General features: G+C 46.6%; 1 protein-coding gene across 3 annotated transcripts in view; it reads left to right on the top strand.

Annotated features, from left to right (window-relative positions):
• The window catches only part of INTS9 (integrator complex subunit 9), a 102,807-nt gene extending 91,021 nt beyond the window's left edge, over positions 1-11,786 (top strand). For all 3 annotated transcript variants that reach the window (XM_042934960.1, XM_042934959.1, XM_042934961.1), the window contains 4 exons: positions 2,096-2,263; positions 5,893-5,991; positions 7,261-7,398; positions 11,099-11,786. In XM_042934960.1, the coding sequence (XP_042790894.1) occupies positions 2,096-2,263; positions 5,893-5,991; positions 7,261-7,398; positions 11,099-11,275 (582 nt within the window). In that variant the 3' untranslated portion in view covers positions 11,276-11,786. The remainder of the gene's footprint in view (positions 1-2,095; positions 2,264-5,892; positions 5,992-7,260; positions 7,399-11,098) is intronic.
• The last annotated feature ends 465 nt before the right edge of the window (positions 11,787-12,251 follow it).

Here is a 12,251-nt window from a genome sequence, read left to right as displayed (position 1 = left end):
GTAGGAGGCTTTAAGACCTGGAAGCAGTTTCTGTTCTAAAGAAATCAAAGGTGGAAGGGAAGGAAAGCATTAGCCTGTTATTTTTGATGAGGACCGTCTGTGTCCAGTCAAAAGCAAATCGCCCCGTCTCCCCACCAAAATAGCCCTAGAAACAGACTCCTCAAGCCGAAAGGCAGTTTCACTGAAACCTGTACTGGTTCCTCATTGCAGATGTGGGTTAGTACCATGGACACTGTTACTTTGCTTTTTTTTTTTTTTTTTAATTGTTTTTTTTTTTTTTAACATTTATTTATTTTTGAGACAGAGAGAGACAGAGCATGAATGGGGGAGGGTCAGAGAGAGGGAGACACAGAATCTGAAACAGGCTCCAGGCTCTGAGTGTCGGCACAGTGCCCGACGCGGGGCTTGAACTCACGGACCGTTAGATCATGACCCGAGCTGAAGTCGGCCGCTTAACCGACCGAGCCACCCAGGCGCCCCTGTTATTTTGCTTTTTGTTAGGGGTTTGTTTTGATTTATTTTTTGTGGCTTCTGTTTGTTTTTTCCTTTTGCATCTTCTGCCGTAGGGCAAGGGAAGAAGTAGTTGGGTAAAGCGGTGGGTTAAGGAAGACCATCTACACAGGAGAATGTAGGGGGGGCGGGGAGTAAAAATCACTGCACCGGGTCAGCAACCTCTTGGCAGAAGTTTGATAGTGGGGTTGGGGGAGGCTGCTTGCAGTTGGCGAGGGAGAGAGGCAAGAGGAAAACTTCTCATTCCCCATTGCCTCAGGGGCTTAAAGGAGCACCAGGGCGCCCTGGCACGTCTTCTGTCGTTTCACCTAGTAATTTAGCAAGGTACGATTAGCTCCCTTCATTTTTCTTGGCCTAGGTCAGAAGTTTGCTTTCCTCCTCACAGAACCTATGACCTCAGGATGGGAGGCACTTACCCAGAGCTCTAAGGAAGGGTAACAAGAAATGAAAAGCTGAAGAACCTCAGGAATGCAGAAATAATGGATTATGGCCATCACTAGCTTGCTGGCCCTACAAGGAAAGAATATGGGCTTTCTCTAGACATGATTGAGAGTAGTGGATAAGTTTGGGCTGATTTGGCAATTCGATACCCACCGTGTACTCATCAGCACGCTGGCAGAAGCAGTTAAGAGCCTGTTGTTTTCATGACTAAGTTCCCCCTGTGGTCCACACGGCAGCGATGTGCTCATGGAGCCCCTGGCAGTATATGACTGTGGGAGCCAGAGGCCACCTGGTCCCCACTGTAGGAGAGGGAAGCGGGGACGGGTCCTCAGGCTGCGACTGTGCACTCGGATGGCTTCGAGAAGAGTTAGGAGATCCTAACCTAACCTTCCGTCAGGAGGAAGAAAAGGATCAGCCCAACGGAACAAGTGCTGTTTTTAGTGCATCCGGTCGGCTGTTCCAGTGCTTCCTGTTGGAAGGCCTTCCAGGAGCTGGAGGTGAGCTCCAGGCTCTTAAGTAAAAGCAGTGTCAGTACAACTCAGTGGGCTAGCGGGATCCATTTTCACTTGGGTGGTATTTGTCCCAAGTAAATGCTGGTTTACTATTTTTGTCTCTCAGAATAACAAAGAGATATTTTGCAAAAAGATCTGATTCAGTGTGTCCCACACAGTGGAGTATGTGAGCTGTGCACTGCCCACTGTCTAACACCAGTGCACCTGCAGATACCAGAGAAGCCCCCACCCCAAAACACCAGACTAGCACCAAAGTCAGCAGTTCTTGCCAATCGGCCAACAGCTGTACCGGTCAGTGATGGTAGGTGTGACAAGAAGACTGCCCTCAAGGGGCTTGGGCACCAGTTGGGCATAGACCTATGGAAGTTACCATCAAAATGACTTAAAAACAGTGAAAACATAAAAACAAATGCAAACGGAGGCAGTGGATCCCCCACTAGTCCACGTGACTGGCAGTTGAGGGCTTTTCTCTGAAATGTTTATTTTTTTCCCCCGCACTGCACTCCCCTCTCCTGCTGCCCAGTGTTTGGGTTTGAGGGGAGGGGGGTCAGGAGGTGGTGAGGCGGAGCAGGAGTGCGGGCACACTGAGGTGGGCCTCCTCCCTTACTTGCCCCTGTCCTGTTGGTTCTCAGCCACTGCACGTGGTCTGCCCTGAGCAGTACACGCAGCCACCCCCAGCGCAGTCCCACCGCATGGACCTGATGATCGACTGCCAGCCGCCCGCAATGTCCTATCGGCGGGCCGAGGTCCTCGCCTTGCCTTTCAAGCGTCGGTACGAGAAGATCGAAATCATGCCAGAGGTGAGCTGTTCTCTTTCTCATGGTCAGACCCAGGTTTTCCACTTGAGTATCTGAAAAAAGATGATCTCAGAGGTGGCTTTCTTGGCTTTGTGTCAAATGCGGATGAACCAAAGAACACAGCCCCTTAGGCAAGGAACTGGCAAGAGAGGCGGGATCTTCAGAACCGCCTAATTTTTCAGGCAATGAAGTAACAGCTGTTAACATCAGGACCGCTGCTTGTGTTCACATTTAACATGTTTAAGCCAGGAAGCCAGGGCCTCTCAGAACAGAGGCACTGATGTCAGCTCCGTCCCTGACCACGGTGGATTTTTCTCATCCTTTCTGGACCTCATTTGAGTGTGAGTCAAGTTTCATCAAATTCAGAGATAGATGGAGGAAATAAGAGTAATCAACATATAAGGATTATAAATGTGATTATTTGTGTGCATATTGTACACGTGAGACAGTTGAGGTATACTGTGCATGAGCGACCAACTGAGGGCAAGGCAGCCCGAGTCACATGGCCTAGCTCCTGCAATGTTAGTGTGGAAGGCTCTGTAGGAAGCTACTTTTGGCTTCCTTTTGCCTCTTGAGATAGCTTGAACATGTCCTCAAAATTCCTGGTCTCAAAATTTCTTAAAAATTAGAACCCAAGGGGCGCCTGGGTGGCTCAGTCAGTTAAGCATCTGACTCTTAATCTCAGCTCAGGTCGTGCTCTCATGCCCAGCATGGAGCCTACTTAAAAAAATTAGAACCTCAGAGAGCTTTTGTTTATGTGGGTTACATCTATTGATATTTGCTATATTAGATGTTAAAACGAAGACATTTTAAAAATATTTATTCATTTTAAAAATAATGATTTAGGGGGTGCCTGGGTGGCTCAGTTGGTTGAGCATCCAACTCTCGATTTTGGCTCAGGTCATGATCTCACAGTCTTGAGATTGAGCCCCACGTCGGGATCTATGCTGAGCGTGGAGCCTACTTGATTCTCCTTTTTCCTCTGTCCCTCTCCCTCTTGTGATCTTGTTCTCTCTAAAATAAAATTTTTAAAAAGCTATAAAAATAATGACATAAACCCATTCGATGCTAACACAACTAAAATATCTTTTATGAGAAAATGTTTCTGAAAAAAGGTAATGAGAACAGGGGCACTATTTTCCATTTGCAAATCTCTTTAATGTCTGCTTGTGGACTGTCCTATCTCCTTTTGCTTTCACTTTGTTGTGGATAATCTATGTCATGTAACCTTGAGAAAATCCCAGTGAACACTCGTGATAGCAAGAGTGAAAAGGCTAAAACTGTCACATTATTAGGACAGTCACATTGACCACGATGCCCCTGAAAGAGGCTCAGGTCCCACACTTTCCTGAGAGCAGTGCTCTGCACAGCCATCTTTTTAAGGCCCTTCTGCCTTCTCTTGCTGTTTTATTAGGATTCTGTTACTATTAGAGTTACTTTCCAATAAAAGTATGCATACTCTTTCTGGAAAATTCGGAAAATAGAATAAAAAAAAGGATAAAGACAAAATAATCAGTCGTGGTCCCCGTACCAGAGATAACTACTGCTCAGAATTTTGTGTATTTGCCTTGTCTGTTCTGTGTGTGTGTGTGTGTGTGTGTGTGTGTGTGTGTGTGTAGTTGAATCCTACCCGGCATGCTGCCTTGGTCATGGAACAGTAGTAGGTCACGACAAGTAAACATCTTAGTGGGGGTGTAATGGTCTATCATAAGTTTATCATAACTATTCCTTCATTGGTGAGCTTTATTATTTCTGCTTTTTCTATGTTATAAGTAATGCTTTCAGAAACATTGTTTTACATAAATTTTTGTCCGTGGACGTAATGTAGGGTTTTGCCTGGGAGACGCATGTGCGAGATGAGGAGGTTAAAATCTGGCGCTGCTCTTTAGGTTTTGCTGCTACTAAAGGATGCTTATTCCTCCCCCAAACGAGAGTGTGTCCTCTGCAGCTTCCCATAAATCCTCCCCCTTTGTCCCTCTGAGTGCAAGACGGGAGATCGGATGCGACAACCCTCATGGACGGGTTCTCGGAAGACTGTCTATTCGAGGGCGGCGAGGGGTGCTCCCTCCCTCACGGAGGTATCTGAGTGGAGACCTCCCTCAAGCCTAGATGAGTCTTAGATCTCCCTCACAGGGCCGCCCAGGGAGAGTATCTCACCTGCTGTGTTCCCACAGTGCCGTCCCCAAACCTCCCAGGCCAGTTCTTTGGCTTTAAAGTTCTGCTAGGCAGGCTCCCCTGGGATGGGCGTAACTGCAGTGTAGGAAGGAAAAGGATGCTCACGGACGGGTGTTGTCTGGAGACCGGAGCAGACATGTCTCCCCCGGGGGGAACGTTTCACACTTGTGCCACATATGTTTTCTTATTTCGTGAAACAATTTTCACATTCCGCTTTCCAGTTCTTCTAAATACCCTGAGCTGCTTCCTCTGCCCATGTGATATAGATCTTCATATTTACCTAAGTGGCATCTTGCATATTTGTTTACTTTTGTTCTTAAATCTAGGAGACTGGGACAGACCGGGGTCTACGTGTATTCTGTTTTCCAAATTTTCCAGAAAGAGTATGCATACTGTTACTGGAAAGTAACTCTTATAGTCACAGAATCCTAATAAAACAGCAAGAGCAATAGCCAACTAAAGCTGAGCGCTACGGCCTCTTAGAAGATCACACATCACTGCCAGTGGCGGGGTCAGGGAGCTCTAAAGCTGCCCAGGAGATGGGGTACACCTCAGATTCGGGTGGTAGGGAAAGAGATGGCCCCCAGGTAAAGGTTGGATGTTCCGCCTTTGGGAGAAGTCACGTTTCCAGGAATTAGCTCACTCAGTCCAAATGCTACTGCCCTGTCCTTCCTGCCTGACACTAGTCACCTAGTGGTCATGAGGACAGAGGCGGAGGCTAGCATGAAAAGTCAGCACTCAGTAGGTATTTCTGCATAAAGAGAAGCCCTCTGAGGTTTTGGAGAATACTGTGAAAGTGTTCGGAGCCGCCTGGAAGCCACCTGAAAGATGGATGTGAGGTTGTGGCAGTTCAGGTGATGGGCCCTTAGCACAGTGTGGGCATCTCATCATTTGGGGTGGGGGTGGAGCTAACAAAAGGGAGAAGCAGAAGGGTCAGCATGCTGGGGTCCCAGCACGCAGTGGCACAGGCTTGCAACTGGGTGACGGCTGGAGAGTGTTGGGCTGTCGCCGGGAAGGGCACCCAGAACACTGTCTAAGAAGTTGCGGTCGGACGAGTTCTCTAAGTCTTCGCAGCCCAGTTTACCCACCACCACTATCCCCTTTGCCTCTCCGGCTTCTCTTACCTCCTTTCTTTATTACAACCGAGGTACACATTTGTGTGTGCGATACATTTTTGATTAACGTTATTTTAAAAATGTTTTTACCTTCTTCCTTAAAATTATGGCCATGTTAGACTGCAGTGATGTAGACAGAAGTTCAAAAGAAAAGGAAATGAATAAAGGTGATCATGAAAGGCTCAGCGCTATGGCGTTTGATGCCGTGTCTTTCCCACCAGGCTGGCGGGGGCACTTAAGCCCCAGCCCGGTGTGGCCTCCAGATCCTGACTGGACAGCACAGCTGCTGCACCTCGTCCCCAAATTGAGGCGAGCCCGACTGAAACCCCTGTGTGCTTCCAGCTTGCAGATTCACTGGTGCCCATGGAGATTAAGCCTGGCATTTCCTTGGCAACGGTCTCGGCAGTGCTGCACACGAAAGATAACAAGCACGTCCTTCAGGTATGGGGGAGTGTGGGCTGCGCCTGAGTCCACGAGGAAGCGCCCACGATCGTGGTCCCAGTGTCCCACTGCAGAAGTTAGCACACTACGTAATGGATTCGATCTGAAACAAAGAGGGCCCTGCATATAGATTCTTCACTACTTACTTCTCTGGCCACATGCCTCAGAGAGATAAAAGGGAAGAGCAGCTATTACTTGTAGAGTGGAGGCCACACATCAGCCTGAGTGCCCTTCCCGGCTCCCAAAGTGCCGGCCCCACTCAGCTCCCGCGGGCGCATTTGTTAGGCAGCGGGCAGTGCGGAGAGCTGGGTGGGCGCCAGCCCCACACCTGCGGAAGTGGGTGGGGCTTGGGAGCCACCCACGGTTGTCCCCTCTGCGCCCCCCCCTCCCCCCCCATGCCCTACGTTCACGCATGTTCACTGCCTCACGGTGCAGCTCTTCAGGCACTCCTCCTCCCTCATCCCCCTTAGAAAAACTCCTTCCGGACTTGGCTGTGCTGCTCTGACACCCTGAATGAGCTGCACGGAGCTGCCACTTCAAATACATGAGGCGCATGCTGTGCCCTCACCTGCTGTATTTCCCACTTCGCCTTTACTTCACCCTCCCGAAGCTCCACCATCACCGCTTTTTAGACAATTTCTCTGACCTTCATGTCGGCCCATGAGTCTGACCCCACCGCTAGTGGCTGTGACCAACCTGCTGTTGCTACACCTGCAGTGGCCAGCACAGGTTATTATTAAGAATTTACTCAGAAGGGACACCTGGGTGGCAGTTGAGCATCCGACTCTTGATTTCAGCTCAGGTCATGATCTCAGGGTTCAATGAGAGGGAGCCCCATGTTGGACTCTGTGGTGGCAGCTTGGAGCCTCCTTGGGATTCTCTCTTTCTCCCCCTCCCTGCCCCTCTCCCCCACTCACACTCTCTCTCTAAATAAATAAACTTTAAAAAAATAAAATCTTAAAAATTTTATTCAGAAGATACTGAATTGAATCAGAGACAAGTCTTGATAAAAGGGAGATCTCTTTGCCAAAAATATTGATGCTATGTGGATGCTTTGGCATTAGCTTATGTTATGAAGAACTCCAGATGGAGCCCCCAGCTAACAGTGACTCTGAACTCAAGAGCTGGCTGACCTCACACGGGGTGACGCCGGGCTGGGCGCCAGGGCCTCCACCAGGAAAAAGGTTGTGTTGGTAGGATGGACAGACGGGTTCTGGCTGTGGCCTGCACTGACCTCTTGCTGAGATGGTGTTTTTGTTCCCTCTCTAGCCCCCACCCAGGCCCACCCAGCCCACAGGCGGTAAGAAGAGAAAGCGGGCGAGCGATGACATTCCAGACTGCAAAGTGCTGAAGCCACTGCTGAGCGGCTCCATCCCGGTAGAACAGTTCGTGCAGGCCCTGGAGAAGGTGAGCGCATTCGGTTTGCACCTGCAAAAGCTGCGCAGGAGCCTCCCTTCCTGCTGTTCACCTGCTTCAAGAAATGTGTGCTGCTGCCTTTCTCATAGTCTCCACAGTCTGGGCTCCTGTCTCTGAAGCATCTGCTTGATCCAGGGCCGTGGCAGGAAACAGAACCAGGGGAGGGTCACAGAGTTGAGAAGACCATGCCCTCCTTCACTGTAGGTCCCCCACTTGCTTCTCTGCCAGCCTCTTCCTCCCCATCAGGCACCAGGCCGCTAGAAGACCGCCTCATGACATCTGTGTCTTGTGGGAACTAAACCAAGGAAGTCCCTTCCTCAAAAACCTAGATGCGATGGATGGGCAAGGTGGGAGCGGCCAGGAAGTCTGCCCCTTAGAGCCTCACTTCTCAAGCAGACCCCTTGCTGCCAGAGCACCAACATGGCTTGTCACAAGAGAAGAGAGGCTTGGGCCTGGGGGGCACTGAGGGCAGAGGCGCCAGTGTTGCTGGATCCCTGGGAATTCTAGAAGCAGGGCCAGCAATCCCCAGACGGGGTGGGAGGAGAGGGAAGAAATAAGCAGTCACCTGGAAGACACTGGTCCTTTCCCAAATCAGCAGCCATCCATTAGAATTTTAATTTTCCCTGAAGAAGACTGCAGCCACATTGTGCAGCCCTCCTAGCCCCTGAGAGTAGGGTCACTAGTAATTAACATGGGAGTGTCCCCTGTGATGCAGGTGAACATGTCAATCACTGCTTCCTTGTGACCTTGTGCAGTGCTCCAGCCCCTGTTGGTAGGACTCGAGCTTGACTTGTTTTTTATAAACTTGGAACAACTCGCTCTCCCAGAAAGACCTTCACTTAGTTCGCCTGGGTCATCAAGGAATTGACCCTTAGGATCTGACCTGGACTCTTCCTTTTCACCATTTCTGCCTCCTCTCCTGCAAGAGGAACATCAGTACCTGCCCTAATCTATACAAGCTTTCTAGAACTAAGGGTAGAGACTTTTCCTAGCCCATTTTCTTTGCCTATCCTGTGTCCCTTTCAGGCATATCAGCCTTATTTCTACTACTTTTCTGCTTTCTCAACTTTATGTATGATGTGAAAGAAAATTCTATAACTCACATTAAGGTAGCTAGAGAAGTATTTCTTGTGCTGCCTTGTGTCCTTCCTTGAAAGGGATTCGCCAAATCACAAGGTCACTGGTGTCTTGCTTTGAGGAATGCATTTTCCTGAGATAGGATGGAGCTTTTTTTATCAGAGACCATTGGCATATGGAGGCTGGTGATGGACGGCCCAGTGTCCTGGACTCCTGAACCCAAGCTTAGATGTGTTCCCCAGATAACTTACAAAAGTTTAAGCAGGTTATAGAAATTTTGTTGTGGTTTGTATAATCTTGCATGTTTGGAGGCTTCTTTTAAAGTATATGAAGCTATGTTTGAATTCTATTGCTATAGAAGGTCATGTGACAAGTGTGAAGAATTGTATGGAGGAGCATCAAAAATGGCAGTTTCTAGAATGTTCAGTTTAGCCAAGTCTAGGAAGTGTCATTTCTTTTTTTTAATAATTGTTTTTTTTAATTTAAATCCAAGTTGGTTAGCATATAGTGCATTAATGATTTCAGGAGTAGATTCCTTAATACCCCTTACCCATTTAGCCCATCCCCCCTCCCATTACCCCTCCAGCAACCCTCTGTTCTCTATAGTTAAGAGTCTCTTCTGTTTTTTCCCCCTCCCTGTTTTTATATTATTTTTGTTTCCCTTCCCTTATGTTCATCTGTTTTGTCTCTTAAAGTCCTCATATGAGGGAAGTCATATATTTGTCTTTCTCTAATTTCGCTTACTACCGTCTAGTTCCAGCCACATAGTTGCAAATGGCAAGATTTCATTCTTTTTGATTGCCGAGTAATACTCCAATGTGTGTGTGTGCATACACACACACACAATGCACACACACACATATACACACCACATCTTCTTTTGGGCTCTTTCCATACTTTGGCTATTGTTGATAGTGCTTCTGTAAACATTGGGGTGCATGTGCCCCTTGGAAAGAGCATACCTGTATCCCTTGGATAAATAGTAGTGCAGTTGCTGGGTTGTAGGGTAGTTCTGTTTTTAATTTTTTGAGGAACCTCCATACTGTTTTCCAGAGTGGCTGCACCAGTTTGCATTCCTACCAGCAGTGCAAAAGAGATCCTCTTTCTCCGCATCCTCGCCAACATCTGTTGTTGCCTGAGTTGTTCATGTTAGCCATTCTGACAGGTGTGAGGTGGTATCTCATTGTGGTTTTGATTTGTATTTCCCTGATGATGAGTGATGTTGAGCATTTTTTTCATATGTCTGCTGACCATCTGGATGTCATCTTTGGAGAAGTGTCTATTCATGTCTTTTGCCCATTCCTTCACTGGACTATTTGTTTTTTGGGTGTTGAGTTTGATAAGTTCTTTATAGATTTTGGATACTAACCCTTTATCTGATACATCGTTTGCAAATATCTTCTCCCATTCCATCAGTTGCCTTTTAGTTTTGCTGATTGTTTCCTTCACTGTGCAGAAGCTTTATTTTGATGAGGTCCCAATAGTTCATTTTTGCTTTTGTTTCCCTTGCCTCCAGAGACGTGTTGAGTAAGAAGTTGCTGCAGACAAGATCAAAGAGGTTTTTGCCTGCTTTCTCCTCAAGGATTTTGATGGCTTCCTGTGTTACATTGAGGTCTTTCATCCACTATGAGTTTATTTTTGTGTATGGTGTAAGAAAGTGGTCCAGGTTCATTCTTCTGCATGTCGCTGTCCAGTTTCCCAGCACCATTTGCTGAAGAGATTGTCTTTATTCCATTGGATATTCTTTCCTGCTTTGTCAAAGATGAGTTGGCCATATGTTTGTGAGTCCATTTCTGGGTTCTGTATTCTCTTCCACTGATCTGAGTGTCTGTTTTTGTGCCAGTACCATATTGTCTTGATGATTACAGCTTTGTAATACAGCTTGAAGCCCGGGATTGTGATGCCTCCAGCTTTGGTTTTCTTTTTCAAGATTGCTTTGTCTATGCAGGTCTTTTCTGGTTCCATATAAATTTTAGGATTGTTCTAGCTCTGTGAAGAATGCTGGTGTTATTTTGATAGGTATTGCATTGAACATGTAGATTGCTTTGGGTAGTATCGACATTTTAACAATATTTGTTCTTCCTATCTGGGAGCATGGAATCTTTTTCCATTTTCTTGTGTCTTCTTCAGTTTCTTTCATAAGCTTTCTATAGTTTTCAGTGTATAGATTTTTCACCTCTGTGGTTGATTTATTCCTAGGTATCTTACGGTTTTTGGTGCAACTATAAATGGAACCGATTCCTTGAGTTCTCTTTCTGTTGCTTCGTTGTTGGTGTATAGGAATGCAGCTGATTTCCGTGCATTGATTTTATATCCTGTGACTTTGCTGAATTCATGGATCAGTTCTAGCAGTTTTTTGGTGGAATCTTTTGGGTTTTCCATATAGAGTATCACATCATCTGCGAAGAGTGAAAGTTTGAGCTCTCCCTGGCTGATTTGGATACCTTTTATTTGTGATACTGTGTTGAATAACGTGGTGAAAGGGGACATCCTTGTCTTGTCCCGTAGGGAGTGTCATTTCTTGGAACTGTCAGTTGCAATATCCTCCAGCCTTTCAGGCAGCCCCTTGCTTTCAGAGTATCCATCATCTTCCTCTCTCTTTTCTTTGGAACAGCATGGCTTCAGCGACGTTAAGGTAGAAGACACAGCAAAGGGCCATATTGTCCTGCTCCAGGAAGCTGAGACACTCATCCAGATTGAGGAAGATTCGACCCATATCATTTGTGACAATGATGAGATGCTCAGGGTACGACTGCGGGACCTCGTTCTCAAATTCCTACAGAAGTTCTAAATGGAACATCTAAACCATTTGTATTTCACTGAAACCCTTCAGTTCTTCACTGTGGCTGCCCAGCACAAACCAAGGAAGGGCACAGTTGGCCATGTCTTTGTGGTCAGTGGCTTAAGGAATAAGTGACCCTTGAGGGACGTGATTATCGGGAGTTATGGCCAGAATCTCCTGGAGAACTTCTGCTTTAAACTTACATTCATTTTCTTCCCAATTCTGGGTAGCCGGGAACGGTAAGGCAGCGAGCTGAGGAGTAGCATAAAAGTAACAGAAGCAGCTTCCCAAGAGGTTAATGGTGGAAGGGATAGGTAAAAAGATGACTGACTTAAGTGGTCCGTGTTTATTTTTATGGTTTCACAGGCCTTGGGCAGGAAAACTAGTCTTCGATTGTGTTTTATTTACTTGTCTACAGTGCCATGCCCGGTAAGAAAGATGATCCCCCAAATTGGTAAAATGAACCATCTTTATTTTATATTGTGAGCCCATTTTGTTAATAAAACTTATTTTTATAGAAGTATCTGTGCCCTGTTTAACCTAGAATTTATATATTTATTTAGTGTCTGAAAACCTATGAAAATATACAGAACAGCATAAACTTAGAAAATACCATGGCAAATTTTAATTTGATGTGTGCATTCATATATTTTTCTTAAACTGTATGAAAAGGTGCTTAACTTTATCTGAGCTGTATCTGTATAAAAAACACTGACACAGGGGTGCCTGTGGCTTATTCAGTTAAGCGTCTGACTCTTAATGTCAGCTCAGGTCATGATTTCATAGATCATGAGTTCAAGCCCTGCATCTGGCTCTGTGCTGACAACACGGAGCCTGCTTGGGATTCTCTCACTGCCCGTCTCTCTGCCCCTTCCCCTGCTCGCTCTCAAATAAACTAAAAAAAAAAAAAACAAAAAAACACCAACACAGATTGGTATCAACCTTCAGCCTAACCTTCTGGAGGAAGGTCCAGAACAAAACAGTT

The sequence above is a fragment of the Panthera leo genome, chromosome B1 (assembly GCF_018350215.1).
Source record: "Panthera leo isolate Ple1 chromosome B1, P.leo_Ple1_pat1.1, whole genome shotgun sequence".
Taxonomy (NCBI): domain Eukaryota; kingdom Metazoa; phylum Chordata; class Mammalia; order Carnivora; family Felidae; genus Panthera; species Panthera leo.
The sequence above is the reverse complement of the archived record's forward strand: the minus strand, read 5'-3'. Positions and strand labels throughout refer to the sequence as shown.